The 14,735-nt window shown below is 44.3% G+C and overlaps 1 protein-coding gene across 1 annotated transcript; it reads left to right on the plus strand.

Annotated features, from left to right (window-relative positions):
• The first annotated feature begins 586 nt into the window (after positions 1–586).
• Positions 587–5,457, plus strand: farsa (phenylalanyl-tRNA synthetase subunit alpha). The gene is made up of 13 exons (XM_028411653.1): positions 587–770; positions 912–1,049; positions 1,132–1,230; positions 1,318–1,436; positions 1,505–1,597; positions 3,228–3,356; positions 3,436–3,551; positions 3,632–3,716; positions 3,790–3,889; positions 3,982–4,150; positions 4,274–4,351; positions 4,590–4,704; positions 5,034–5,457. Exons 1-13 carry the CDS (start codon positions 624–626, stop codon positions 5,137–5,139), a joined length of 1,494 nt encoding a protein of 497 aa, XP_028267454.1. The 5' UTR covers positions 587–623; the 3' UTR covers positions 5,140–5,457.
• Positions 5,458–14,735: the final 9,278 nt, after the last annotated feature.

Raw genomic sequence — 14,735 nt, forward strand, 5'->3', positions numbered from 1 at the left:
GTGGACAAATTGAATCATTTTTCCCTCAACAAGCTTAATTTTACATAAATTTTGTTAATATGATTTTAAAATTTTTCATAGGTCAACGGTACACTGTGGGCAAATTTTACCCCCTAATGTGTTGTTCGGGACAAAAACGTCCCCTAACTAATCATTTTCCCCCAGGATTTTAACCCTTTAATCACCAATTTTATAAGGGGTGGTGCTGAAAATTGAAAAAAAAAACACACAATATGGCTCATTTTTAAAATCCTGGGGGGAAATGATTTTTTCACTACTGTTGATTAGAACTGAAGTTAATTAAAAGGTCTATGCAAAAAAATAAAAAAAAATATTTATCTAATATATTTTTAAAACCGTTAAAGTTAGGGGACGTTTTTGTCCCGAACAACACATTAGCGTAGTGTTTGCGAACAGTCCATGAGGGTTAATTTGCATTTTAAAATCTAACATAAACAGAGTTTTTGTTGTGTTTTAGGACCGTAGGACCGGTTTAAAGCGCAGCACAGCAATTTTTTTTTTTTTTTTACGGTAATCATCTTCTTCGGCTCTATTCGTGTACGTTCGGCCATTCGGGAAGTGACGCTACATCCGGCCTCTTTCGGGCTTCGCAGGGCTCCAGCATGGCGGACGCCGGTGTGGTGGAGACGCTCTTAAAGCGGATAGAGAAGGCGGACGATGGCGTGGACAGCCTGGACGCGGCCTCCAGCCTCGGTGTGGACCACCAGGTCATCGTTGGAGCCGTGAAGAGTCTGCAGGCTCTCGGCGACGTGAGTTTTCCGGAACTCGGCGACTGTCACTGCATTTGTTGTGTGACTGATGCAATAAGAGGGCAGGTTGAAAGAGTGACAGTAGAGAGGAGGAATACGAGGAATTTTACAGCCTTATGTTTTGTGTTCCTGATTCTGCAGTTAATCTCAGCCGAGCTCCGGTCCTCCAAACACTGGGAGCTGACCGAGGAGGGCACGGAGATTGCCGAGCAGGGCAGCCATGAAGCCCGGGTCTTCAGCTCCATCCCGCTGGAGGGTCTGGCACAGAGTGAGCTCATGGTAGGTGACACAGGAGGGCAGAAGATCTGAATACACAAAGAAGGATGCTGTAATAATCCGAAAATAATCTGTCCCTCTGTAGAAACTCTCCTTCGGGAAGATCGGCTTCAGTAAAGCCATGTCCAACAAGTGGATCCGACTGGACAAAGCCCATGAAGGTGGCCCCAGGATATTCAGGACTGTAGGTGTCCCTTGATGCCAACCTCCTACTGTTCCTTCTCTCTGTGTGCGATCTGCAGTCCTATAGTCCTCATGCTGATGTTTTCAGGTGGAGACCATCGACGACCAGGTGAGAGAGAAGCTGCTTCAGGTGCAGAAAGGCAGCTCCACCCAGCTGGAGGAGAAGGAGAAGAACGAGCTGAAGAAGAGGAAGCTGCTCGCTGAAGTGTGAGTCTTAAACATCCCACACTGTCCAAGCCAGCAGCTTCCTCTTACTATAATTTGTGTGTTTCCAGGACGGTGAAGTCTTACTGGATCACTAAGGGGAGCTCCTTCAGCACCACCGTCACCAAACAGGAGACGGAGCTGACGCCCGAGATGATCGCCAGGTGAGTCGGACTTTTCGTTTCAGTTTAGAGACGCAGCAGTGAGACGTGTCCGGTCTGTCCTCCTCTGTCGCTCAGTGGCAGTGTGCAGGACCTCAGACTGAGGACGCAGACCAATATCCGCCCAGAAAATGGGGACGAGTCCAAAGATGTGGGCTCTGTCCTAAAGGCAGGGTGGGACAAAATAGTACAAAAAAACTGACTCCTCAAGTGTTTTGTATATTTATTGCATAACCTGTAAGCTGTGTGGTGATAACAAGCCAGTTAGGCTGCGTTCAGACTGCAGGCTGTGACCCAAATCCGATTTTTTTGCACGAATGTGACCTGTATCTGATATTGTCGTGACAGTCTGAACAGCTCAATTCCGATTTTCTTATATCTGACCCAGGCCACTTTCATATGTGGTCCTAAATCAGATTCGTATCCGATTTTTTTTTGCAATGCGACCTCAGTCTGAACGGCTATGCGGCATATATCCGACTTTTGCGTCAGTGAAAGGCGACAGACGTCACAATTCTGCGACACAGGAGCGGGCAGACGAGCGGTGTTGTTAGCAACAAGCGCCTGTTGCCAGGAAGTAGAGCCCGACTCCAAAGCGCTCGCTCACAGATGAGGGAGATGTCGACTGTCTTGCTGTCAAAGTGACACAGAAAGGCGCTCGCAGACGTATTCAAAGGTTCTCGTCATTATGAAATTATGAATGAAGTCAGTGTCGATAAAAGCAGTCACATCACTGTCCCACCACCCTGCACCCACACACATCTCTGTACAGACGCTGCAGCTGCTGCTCTCTTCCTTCTCAGCGTTCTTCTTAATATTATTTGGTTGTAATTATGTTGGCCACGATCGGACGTTAACATAAACAAAGCCACACAAGCACACACACATTGTGTGATGTCGTGGCTTCTTCTGTGCATGCGGGTCACTTCAGGGCCGCAGTCCGTTCACACAGGAGAGTGGTAGCAGTCGCACATTATTTTGTAAACACCAAAAAATCCGAATTGGGCATTAAGACCTGCAGTCTGAACGAAGCCTCAGTCCAGCTCCTTGTTCGATTCTGATTGGCTGATAATACAACGTTGCATCTTAAATGTGCTCAGAATGCTGCACGAACGATTTTTAACACTTGGATGATGTCTTATTTAACGTTATTGTTTAGAACTTAATGGCATAAATCCAGACAGCATGACGGTATTTATTTGTTCTTCCAGGAGTCATGTATGTACATTTTGCACAGCATCATCCCAGCTCTTCAGGAATCAGGGTTTGTGTTTAAAAAAAATGAAAATAAATCATAAATAAATAAACAAAGAACAGTCTGATAATGCAGCTTACACTGTTTTCATGTGGGCGAGGCATTAAAGTGGCCACAGAGTGAAGGTTTGCATGAAATCATATCATGCAGGGGATTTAGCTAAAAGCAGCGTCCAGATGTTCCCTTTGGTCCAAACGCAGGTTGCCGTTTGTTCCTGTGTGCGCCGTCGATTTGATTTTATCTCAGCTGCAGATTAAAAAACGATCAAAAACACTCAAATGAAATGAAAAATAATACTTTGTGATTGTGGCCTGATGAGGGCGCTGATGTGGAGGGCCTCTCACAGCAGCTCTTCCTTGTTCTTCCTTGGGTTTGCAGCGGCAGCTGGAAGGAGAAGAAGTTCAAGCCGTACAACTTCGAGGCCATGGGCGTGGCCCCGGACTGCGGCCACCTGCACCCGCTCATGAAGGTGCGGACGCAGTTCAGGCAGATCTTCCTGGAGATGGGGTGAGCAGCTGTGAATGAGTAAAAAAAAAACAAAAAACACACTTCAAACCCACAAAACAAACTCTCTGCGTCTCTGCAGCTTCACTGAGATGCCGACCAACAACTTCATAGAAAGCTCTTTCTGGAACTTTGACTCGCTGTTCCAGCCTCAGCAGCACCCGGCCAGAGACCAGCACGACACCTTCTTCCTGTCCGGTGAGGTCCAGAGTCTGTGTCTCATTAAGGTTTTCTGTGTCCGAGTCCAGTCCGGCTCATGTGTGTGTGTCATTCTTCAGACCCAGCACTGGCCCGTGACTTCCCACAGGACTACTTGGAGAGAGTGAAGAGGGTCCACTCGGAGGGAGGCTTTGGCTCACAGGGGTGAGACATAATCACACACTCGTCATAAACATCATCTGATCCTTCTTTGACAAACATGACCGCTGTGTTGCAGCTACAAATACGACTGGAAGATGGAGGAGGCTCAGAAGAACATCCTCCGCACGCACACTACGGCCGTCAGCGCTCGCATGTTGTATAAACTCGCACAACAGGTGAGACGCAACCGTTCAGGATGTCATCCAGAGCCCACAGCGTAACATGCGTCGTCGTTAACCATGAAGCTCTGCTCCTGCTCCTCCTCCAGGAGAAGTTCACCCCCGTCAAGTACTTTTCCATTGACCGGGTCTTCAGGAACGAGACCTTGGACGCCACCCACTTAGCAGAGTTCCACCAGATTGAGGGTGTGATTGCCGACTACGGGCTGACGCTGGGCGACCTCATGGGCGTCCTGCATCAGTTCTTCACCAAACTAGGTCAGTGGGTAATAAAGAACTGTTCAGATCAGCTCCGGTGCTCCTGAAAGCTTTAGAACCAACATTGTTTAACCAAAATCTGATGTTGAGATCTGCAGACGCATTCATGTTTGTGTTTTGTAGGAATTACCAAACTGCGCTTCAAGCCTGCTTACAACCCGTACACAGAGCCCAGCATGGAGGTGTTCAGCTACCATGAAGGTAGAGTGAGACGTCCTGATAGCCCACCCACTGTCCTCTCACTGTTGGGAGATGTTGTCGTCTCTCTGCTCCTGGAATGTGTTTTTCATTGTGTTGGTGCCGTGTTTCTTCTGCTTTTTGACTCCTGAAATCCCAACTGATGGGACGCAGCACCGTCAAAGCTGAGGTTATAAACAGATGTGTTGGCCTGATGGTCGCTCTGTTCTGTGGCACTGACGGTGTTCTTCTGTTCACACAGGACTGAAGAAGTGGGTGGAGGTGGGAAACTCGGGGGTCTTCAGACCTGAGATGCTGCTGCCGATGGGTCTGCCTGAAGATGTGTCTGTGATTGCCTGGGGCCTCTCTTTGGAAAGGTAAACACACAGATTTTCCTTTGAGGGATTAAAGGTGCACAGATGTCATCAGTCCCCTGGCTGCTCATATATGACCCACATCTCACATGTGTAGGTTGGAGGATTACTCCTGTCTGTTGAGCTGATGACAGTCCTGCTCATTTGTTCCACATTGTGTTTAAATATGAGTTCTACTGTAGCAGGCATGACCGTCACAGCTAAACACTGTGAGGGGGGGTGAGCTCTAATAATCCAGGCTGTAATCCCAGATCCCAGATCAGGTCTGAATCTGTCAGACCTGAAGTAAGCGCTCATTCTCACTGCTGTCCTCCTCCTCCTCTGTCCTGCAGACCCACCATGATTAAATACGGCATCAACAACATCAGAGAGCTGGTGGGACACAAAGTCAACCTGCAGATGGTCTACGACAGCCCCATATGTCGCCTGGACTCCTGAGTCCCTCACACAGCAGCTCTGACTCAAACTTCGGACCCTTTTATACCCAAACACCTCATGTCTGCTCCTCTCTGCAGAGGGAATCTCCAGCCTCTGCGCTGCAGCTCGGCCGGTCTGCCGGCGTCTTTAGGAGCTTTAAACGTGTTTGAAAGGGCTTTAGGAGCAGCGTTCTTATGAACTCCTCACACTCGACTTCAGTCCTGACAGCTCTTTTTTTAAGCTGTTTCACCTTTACAGAAAATTACCCCCCCTACAGGAATAAATAAATGCCACAGTTGCAATGTGACAGATGAAATAAAAAGCTCTTTTTCCAGCTAACACTGCAGTCTGACGTGATTATGTTGCTTCAGGGTTGATGAAAGTGCTCGTGCTGATGTTGATTAGCACGAGTTAACACCCACTGACTGCATACAGAGGTAAAGGCTGAACTTTTCCATTGGACGGCCAACAAACACATTCATACAGTCATCAATTGTTTTGTTCTCCATTTGGTAATTTCAAATATAATGGTTAGAAACTGCAGTTCTCTGCTTCTTTGCCTGTATTTGGAGTTTAGGCAGACTGTGATGCTGTGATGTTTTTCTACCAGGCTGTAAATATTAGGGATGTCCCCATCAGGTTTTTTGCCCCCGAGTCCGAGTCATTTGATTTTGAGTATCTGCTGATACAGAGTCCCAATCCGATACTTTTAGAAATCTCTACAAAGGCGAGTGGCAGGTCACTCATTGCGCTCATTTGTGCTGTCTTGCTGTGTTGTCCTGCGCCTTCGTGCCGTCACGGGGCATAGAAATGTTGCTAAAAATGAATCTTGTGTGTGTGTGTGTGTGCTTCCACAAACTGCCCGAAACGCATTGTCACAGATTCTAAATACTTCTGTTCAAACTGGTAACCGCCTCATCCCGGTCTTGAATCCTGGACCTGTCGCACCCAAACCAACAATCGCACCCCTACACAAGCCAGAGAGCCATCGTGTGCTGGATTAATCTGCGGAAACACATCAACGTTGACAGCCCTAATACATATATATCACATGATCGGATCGGGACATCCCTCGTAAATATGTCTCTGCTGTAGAGTTGCACTGGGATTGACTCACTTTTGAAGCCACCTCCAGTGGCCGTTGTGAGAAACTGCAGGAAAATTGATTTTTCAGAGGTTGCAACTTTCATTTCTTAAATCTGCTCTTACAGTAAAGCGGGACAGGACTGCTCCCTCACTTCTTAGTAGAGCTTCCATGGCTTCTATATTCTCTGTCCTTCCTCCTCCTGATAACAGTAAGTAATACTCGCCGACTGAATTCTTTTAAAATGAGTTTTAGAGGGTTCTAGCTGCAAAAACAGCAGATTTAGACCCAGAAAGTCGCCAGCTGTCGGTAAGAACGTTGTTTGTTTGGATGTGTTGTAGCACGTTAAGTTGTTTCGATTCTAAGAATGAGCTTACACCTGACCCTTGGCCACCTCGGACAGTGTTCCTGCACGTCCAGGATCAGAGCCTGCTCATGTCCAGACGGGACCTTTTGTGCTGTGTGTATATGACAGCTGCTTTACAGAGAGAACAGATTTTAGGATGTGGAGAAAAAAAAAAGCTGAAATCCTCCACTCGCAGTGATCTCATCATCTTCTTTACTTCACAGCTCCGGACTGTGGTTCAGGGGAAGGTCAGCACTTGAATTAAGTCATTAAGCCCTCGCTGGGATGGATGAGCATGATTCTGACTGGAGCTGTGCATATAGATACAAACTGGAATCAGCTCGAATCTTTAACCCTCTCCTCTCCTCCTGCTTTGACCTGCTTTATGAGCGTGGCTGCATTGATTTGTGCTGGAGGTGCTCTAAGCTGCAGTGTTTGGCTCCGCTCAGCAGACGGGGGGGGGGGGAATCCCTGAGAGCACCTCTGATAAAGGCTGCAGGATTAGGACTTGTGTACCTACGTGTTGAATTGCTGGAACTCCGTTAAGTCTTCTTCTTACGCTAATCCCTCAGTGTCTTGAAATAACACTTTACTGAAGTGTGTGTGTGTGTGTGTGTGAGGTACGTCCAGCTGGGTTTGTTTACAGGCTGGAAACAGCTTTGGCCAAATTAAGGTGACGGAAACTCCTGTAGCACTTTTCCAGAACATATGTTACACATTTAGTGAATAGCAATAGAGACGTAAGTCAGGACTAAGTCAGGGAAGATGTCAATGTGTGCAGCTAATCTACGGTTCCACAGCAAAGGTGGATTATACCAGCACAGCAGATGGACGAGCTTCCAGTCTTACGCTGGCAGGACAAACACAAGTCACTTGTCTCCTTAACAGTGTCGCAGGCTGTTGTTTTGAGTTCATTAAAAACTTTTATTTCACCCACATAGAACGACAGGTCTATTTAACGCTTATCTAACTTCTCCGATCAGGCACGCTGTTGCTCCTTTTGTGTCTTTGAGTTCCCTTATCTCTTGATAAGACAGCAGTCTTAAGTCCTGTGGCATAATACAGACAAATCCCTAACATGTAAAGAGACACAGAGAGTGTGGTCGTTGCATCATTTGAAGCATTTGTTCTCACACAATTCGTGGAGTCCTCTTTGGATCAGAGCTCCCGGGGGATGCTGACCTCTCCGTTTGGTTCAGGGCTGTTAGCGAAAGCCAGAGAGCTGTGACTTGTCGGGCTGTGCGAGTGTGGGAAGAAGGAGGGGATGTAAGGGATGGCGGCCAGCAGCAGCGGGCTGGCCTGTGGGCTTTCCTCTTGAGGTAGATGAATGACCACGTCGTCCTGGTCCCACACGTGGAAGGCGTTGTGGGCGAACGGGTGCGAGAGATGGGGATGGCTGGAGGCCATGCGTTGAGGGTCATCCTTGTCCTTGTCTTCATCTCCATGCGGACCCAACATGCAGTCTAAACAAGGAACAGCAGAGACGTTAGCGAAAAGTAATTTAAACAAATTAACCTCATTGGTATGGATCTTTGTATCTTAGCTTAGAACAGATGTAAAAACTGTTGATGTGGTTTCAAACATAAGCCTTAATCTGCAATCTCACCACAAAATACCACTATATTCAGAACAACGGTTCTTTAAAAGGTTAAGAATAAAAGTCAGCATCAGAAAAGATAAAAAAAAACTCATCAATATATAAAAAGTAATGGAGAATGGTGCAATTTTACAACAGCTAAAATAGTTAGCAAGATGTAGCTAATGGACCAAATAGTGACATGGCTTATGCGGACGGATTTTCCACTGAGTAAAGGGTTAAATTACATCAGCTTAAAAACTTGAATGATCAATCCGCCATTTTTAGATCCTAAATCGTGATAAGGTCAAGTGCGGTACTCGGCTACAAGCTAGCAAAACAAAAACAGCTAAACCTGTTAGCATAGCTTTGAGCAAAAAATAAAAGTTTAGAAACTTGAGTATTGTTAAACAAGTGTTGCTAATTTGCTAATTAATGGAAAAACTGTGCAACTAAAACGAAATGCAGCTAATGAACCAGTTAAATTATTTAGCTAAATAGATTAGCTAGAAATGAAAGACAGTTAAAGCCATTAGCCTGAGTTAAAATAATATTTAAAGTTAATAATGTGGAACGTGTAAAACAAAACTGATGAATAGATAATAAGCTGTTAAAATAGTTAGCAAATGTAAGGACAATAGGGACAAACAGCTAATTCATAAAGTGACACAACATTGCTAACAGCTAAAAAAAGTAACTAGTTAGCAAAGTAGCTAATAATTAGCTAGATTCTGTTTGCTTTTAATTTGTATAATAAATGTTTATTTTTTGTTTACCTGCTATGTCGATGGCCAGATCCTTGATGAGGTGTCCGATGATAGCATAGGCAACTCCAACCACCACCAGCGCGGCCATCAGCAGGTACAGCACTGCCTTCGGCAGCGGGATCAGGTCCTTCACGGGGGGCCTGTACTGTTTGTACAGGGGGTCATCCAGAGAGAAGGAGTACGGGTCCGCGTGTGCTTCATCCGTGGAGTTTATCCCAGTGAAATTCATGGTTGGAGGCTGTTCGGTCTTCTTATAATAACTGGATCATCCTCCGGACAGTACGGCAAGTAAAAGCCAAGTTAGTGAAGTTAGTCCTGCACAGAATAAAGAGACAGACATGTTCATATGTTTGAAGTAGTTCCAGCAGTAAGATGAAACTCTGCATGTGACGTGTGTACCTTCAGGCTGCAGCCTCCTCTCTGAGCTCTCGGAGCTGTCGGAGCTGCCTCCGCTCTGTCCCCGGTGCTGGAGTGAGTGTTGCGCGCTGCCAGCAGCAGTTTGTAACGCGCCGGTTCCGCCCACTGTCCCCGCTCATCCCTCTGAGAACTCCCCCCCACACGGCTCCTCTGCTCAGGCTTCAGCCGCGCTGTCGGTGCCCTTAATACCTCCAAGTTACTGAGAAGTCTCCTCTTGGGAAAATCAATCAAGTCATTATCGATGCGTAAAAGGACCGTTTGAGCTCAGACACACACACACACACACACACACACACACACAGTCCCAACAACAACAACAACAACAACACTCTCCAAACAGTAACACTTTGCCACAATTAGCTCCAATGTTTTTCATCCACTTCTTCACAGATTTACAGTAAAAAATTGACGTTATTACATCTAAGCATTAAGAAATTATCAATATTAATTTTTTTTACAAGTAATGATTCAATCTAAATACATAACTCTATTAGATCTTAGTGTATGTGGTCATTTTGATGATGATGATGATGATGATAACTGATCACTCTAATAGATGGTTAACAACTGTGGTTTACTTCTAATCTAAACATCAAAAATAAATTAAAACATATTAAATAAAAAAGTTAAATTAATTTAAAAAATATATTAAATAACAAAATTAAATTAAATAAAAAATAACTTTAATAAAAAACGTAAATTAATTAAACATTAAATAAAAAAAATTGAATTGAATAAAAAAATAATTAGATTTAAAAAATTAAATTACAAATTAAATTAAAATACATTAAATTAAAAAATTAAATTAAATAAAAAAAACATTTAAATTAAATTAAATCAAATTAAATTAAATGCGCCAAACGTGACCACTAGTGGGCACTGCAAATATAAAAAAATCTTACACCAATCCATCTTCTAAACAGAACTTGTTTGTCAAATCATGATAAAACATTTACACAATTTTAAAAAATATATATTTTAAAATCGCTGTCACTGCTGCTTCTACGGCTCAGCTTCAGCCCCCAGAGGCCGGGGGTGGAACTGCAGTTTTTGGCACGTGACAGTGAAATAGTCTTTTCTGATTTTATACTGACCCTGCTTGCGGTTTAGTCAAAAACAGAAAATTTAGTGATGTAACTCGAGGGTGAAGAAGACCAAGGTCTGACCTATAAGAAGAGGTTTAATGACTGTCAATCAAACTATGCCGCAGCCTCCTTGTGGAGTGGAGGATGCTTGGATGATGCTTCAGAAAGGCGCTTATTGTATATTTGTGCTGACGTGCTGGAGCCGGCTGGAGTCACACTGAGGATAAAAATAAGCCAAAAATCAGATTTGTGTCCAAATCATTTGCAGCATTAAAGCCCTGGGTTTAAATGGGAGATGTGCCCTAACCTGCCCTGCAGAGGCTGCACCGCCCAGACCCTCAAATCCCACATCATAATCCTGTCATAGAATTAGCATGTTGGTCCCTGCCGAACTGTCAACTGAGTCCCACCGGGAGGACGACGCAGTCTGACACAGCTCCTAATCCACCGAGGTTATAATCCAGATGATGAGTCCAGATGAAAAGCCTGCTAATTATGGGAGTATTAGACTCTTTTAATGTGTGGATGAGAAACTGTGAGCCAGAGCGGCCGTCGTTCTTTTCACACTCGAGTTCACATAACAAGATGGCCATCTCTCCGGCATCCATCATCCCCTGACAGGGAGGACACACACGAGTCCTGTAGGGGTACAGTTGGTCACACAGCAGATGAAAGGCTGTTAGTAACACACACACACATACACAGAGAGAGAGAGAATACATGAAAAGCAATTTTCTTATGTAAGCACCATGTAGAACACGCCTGGGCATCATGTACAGCTGGGGATTTGCCCGTTCTTTAATTCCCTCCACTTCAAAGACATGCGATGAAGCCACAGAGGATGGAGGTCTTTATCTGTCCAGCAGACCTCCAGATACCCCCTGATAGAGTCCACACAGAGATGATCTGCTCAGGACATTATGTAGAGTTCTTTCATTGACCCGGGAATGAAGTGAGGCGTGTGTGTGTGTGTGTGTGTGTGTGTGTATGCAAGCAGGACGTCATGTCAACATGATATTTAATGCACGTGTGTGTGTGTGTGCAGTATATCTTCTTCTTCTTCTGCTTCTTTTACCACCTCCTTTCTCTTGTCTGCTTATTCAGCTACCCTTCTTTTTGCAACTTCTTCTTCTACTGTTCTGCTCTTTTCCTCCTTCTTCTCTCCCTTTCTTCTAATATTCTGCTCTTCCTTCTTGTCCCCTGCTTCTTCTTCTTCTTCTTCTTCTTCTTCTTCCAGATCCACTCTTCCTCTTCTGTTTCTTCTTCTGCTTCTGTTTTTGGGTCTTCTACACCTTCTTCTTCTTCCATTCCTCCCAATAATGGCTCAGTTATATTAAGTGTCCTTGTAACCCATGACAGTGAACCAGCGGCCACAGAAACAGGATCGAAATAAAGACTTCTGTAATAACTGGATGATTTAGAATGATTTGTTTTTTGTCCTCTGGTTCGATCATTAAGTCTTGATTTCCTGAAAAGAGAACAGTGTCAGTGTGATGTTTAAAAATATCCGAGCTTCTGTTTTTGATGGACGTTCTGTAACAGAAAACCTCAGATTTAGGCCTGACCCAGACTCTGCGACAAAGTCACAAACACTCATAACTGCAGTAACAGAGAGCATCACTTCTACAGGATGATGTAAAAGCAACAGATCCTGATTAACAGGACGTGTAAACATGTAAAACTCCTCAGTGAACTGTAGATTTATGTGGCGTTTCTGTCCTCCTGAAGGACAGGGACAGGACCGGGTCTCTGGGGAGGACACTTTGACATTTGTGACCGCTCATGGCAGCCCTGAGCAGCACAGGTGATGACATTACATAATGGCCGCCATCTGCTTGCTCCATACATTTCTCTGAGTGAGCTCATACGCACTCGTTTAGCAGCCACGTGTTGTCTGCAGGTTCCCCAGCAGCTAAGGGCACAAGTGATCTAGAATAACAGATCGATAGAGAGACAGGAACAGGATGAAGACATGATTCTTCTTTTCTGTGGCATCAAGTTCCAAAGAACACTTTGAATATAATCCTCATAAAATAAAAATAGCAGCAGAAATACTTGTACAAACGTCTTTTGTTTGTTAGCTACACCTGCTTGCGACAATGCTAACAAGCTAATCTGTAGTCCTATAGCAATTCAGCTATGTAGGTGTAGTGTCAGGGAGTGAACTGTGGCTAATCTTAGTGAAATGGAGTCAAATACAATGACCCAAAATTAACTAGAATCTTCTGTCTCTGTATCAGCCAATAGGAGTAAAGCTACCTCTTTCATCGTGCAGCTGTGACAACCTTTGACCTCCAGCAGTCGGCCATTCCTTTCAACACTGGGCGAGCAAAGACGAAGGTGAGTGCTCCTCCAATATTGGGCTTCAGCTACAGGAAGAAAAAGCACAATATAAATGAAAACACATTAAAATGTTCTGGAGTGTCTGCCAATACTTCCACTTCTCTTCCCCTTAGGTTAACATAAAACACATCACCATCAGTGCACTGGCACAGAAACCAGCTGTTCACAGCGCTGCATAGCGCTTCCTGTCATAACACAGCAGGTTCTTCTATTCAGTTCTTCTATTAAACATTTTGTGTTTGTACTAAGTATATTTTTATCATTTCCTTTATGCCTAAGATTGACCGAAGCTCTTTGTGCTACAATGGGGAATATGAAGAGGATGCAGTTTCAAAGGCCAAACACTAGAGGTAAGTATTTGCAGCCACAAAAACTAAAAGTAATACACGAGTGATATGCATTGAAGGTATATACCAGTAATATTAATATAGACAAGACTGTAATCTTTACTCATGAGGCAGAAATAACCCCCCAAGCATTCTGTAGAGGCCTTAATCAGTTTTTGGCAGGTGGAACAAGCAGTTTACGAGGTGTATTGACCCTTTAAAGGTGGGTACAGATGGGCCGGCTGGATTATAATCTGTTAAATATCACGGACAAGAATGACTTCAAGTAGATTTTGAGGCAGAAATAAGCCCCTGGGCTTACTGTGGGGGCCATCACTTTTTGGCAGGTGGAGCAAGCAGCTTCTGACCGTGACAGCTTTGGAGGCCTTAAACCTGCCTCATACCTCCGTTAATGAGCTGTGACTCTGGGGAGTGGCTCGATATCAGATCAGTTCTGAGGGTATTTAGGTTTTGATATGTGATTTCCAATAGTCTTGAACATGTTGAGTGTGTGGCTTCTTCATCTTATATGTGTCAGCAAATGTAGTCTTTCATTTCCTCATGATCTTAACACTCAACACTATAAACCATCACACAGTCTGTCGTTAAAAGAGTTTTTGTGAGGATGATGTACAGTGTTCCCACCACACACACACACACACACACACACACAGTCATTACAAAGGAGTACAATCTGGACTCTCAGTCAGGAATGAATTACTGCATGGGTCCTGGAGGCCCAGGCCAATGGGCCCTTGGGTTCAGGGGTGGGTCTGAAGTCTGAAGTCTGAAGTCTGTGCACTGATGCGTTATCCACCCTGATATGTAAGTAACACTGGTTATCTTATCTGATGGATAAACAGTCTGTAAATCATGTAACACGGGGTGTTCATGGGGCCTCCTTCCTGTCTGCGCCCAGGGGCCTGTTGACTCATAATCCGTCCCTGCTAACAGTTAATCAGTTACAGTCTTCACACTACATGCTTTTGTGACACCATCAGTGTGTGTTGGTGATGATGCTACATTTGGAATGGCGTGCTGTAGTCTTACAAATAATCAGGTGTTTGAACATGATGAGTGATTTCTGCATCTGGGTCTGGATGCAAACTGTAAACACATACAGCATGTACACAGATATACACAAAACAATAGCAACAGTGACCCCTTCTGGAAAAAAATGTTAGTGTAATTAAACTGTCTGACTCAGCACTGCACTGAGCTCCTCCATCTTTTAGGAGTCTTTTAGTTTGCTCTTGTGACCCAATAAATAAAAGATGGATCACAAAAGTCTCTAATCACAGATTTTATCTACATTATGCCATGGAAATTGTACCTGAAGCCCAAAAATGTAGCTCCTAATTCATCACAATGAATATGAAGTATATTATGTCTTATATGGCTTTTCAATTGTATGGAAATCTAATAAAGAGGGGTTTATTAGACACACACACACAGAGTGTTTGTCTCTATTAACTCTTTAAAGGTCGGGTAGGAGATTTCATTCTGATGCATTTTTTGTTAAATTAGTGTAACTTCTCTTTACAATCCGATAGCAATCGATTAGTTCGGCAGTTTCTCATTAAAACGAAGAATATGAATCATCTGTGGAAGCTATAAAACACTAAAAACATCAGCCAATCCTCCGGGTGGACCCTGTAGGAGTATTGGCTGGT

The sequence above is a fragment of the Parambassis ranga genome, chromosome 8, assembly GCF_900634625.1.
Source record: "Parambassis ranga chromosome 8, fParRan2.1, whole genome shotgun sequence".
Taxonomy (NCBI): domain Eukaryota; kingdom Metazoa; phylum Chordata; class Actinopteri; family Ambassidae; genus Parambassis; species Parambassis ranga.

Bases quoted from the DNA above. Each gene is read 5' to 3' on its own strand.
- farsa (XM_028411653.1), top strand. From the start codon at position 624: ATGGCGGACGCCGGTGTGGTGGAGACGCTCTTAAAGCGGATAGAGAAG. The intron at 771-911 runs GTGAGTTTTCCG...CTGATTCTGCAG, and splicing joins GTCTGCAGGCTCTCGGCGAC to TTAATCTCAGCCGAGCTCCG. The intron at 4,352-4,589 runs GTAGAGTGAGAC...CTGTTCACACAG, and splicing joins GGTGTTCAGCTACCATGAAG to GACTGAAGAAGTGGGTGGAG.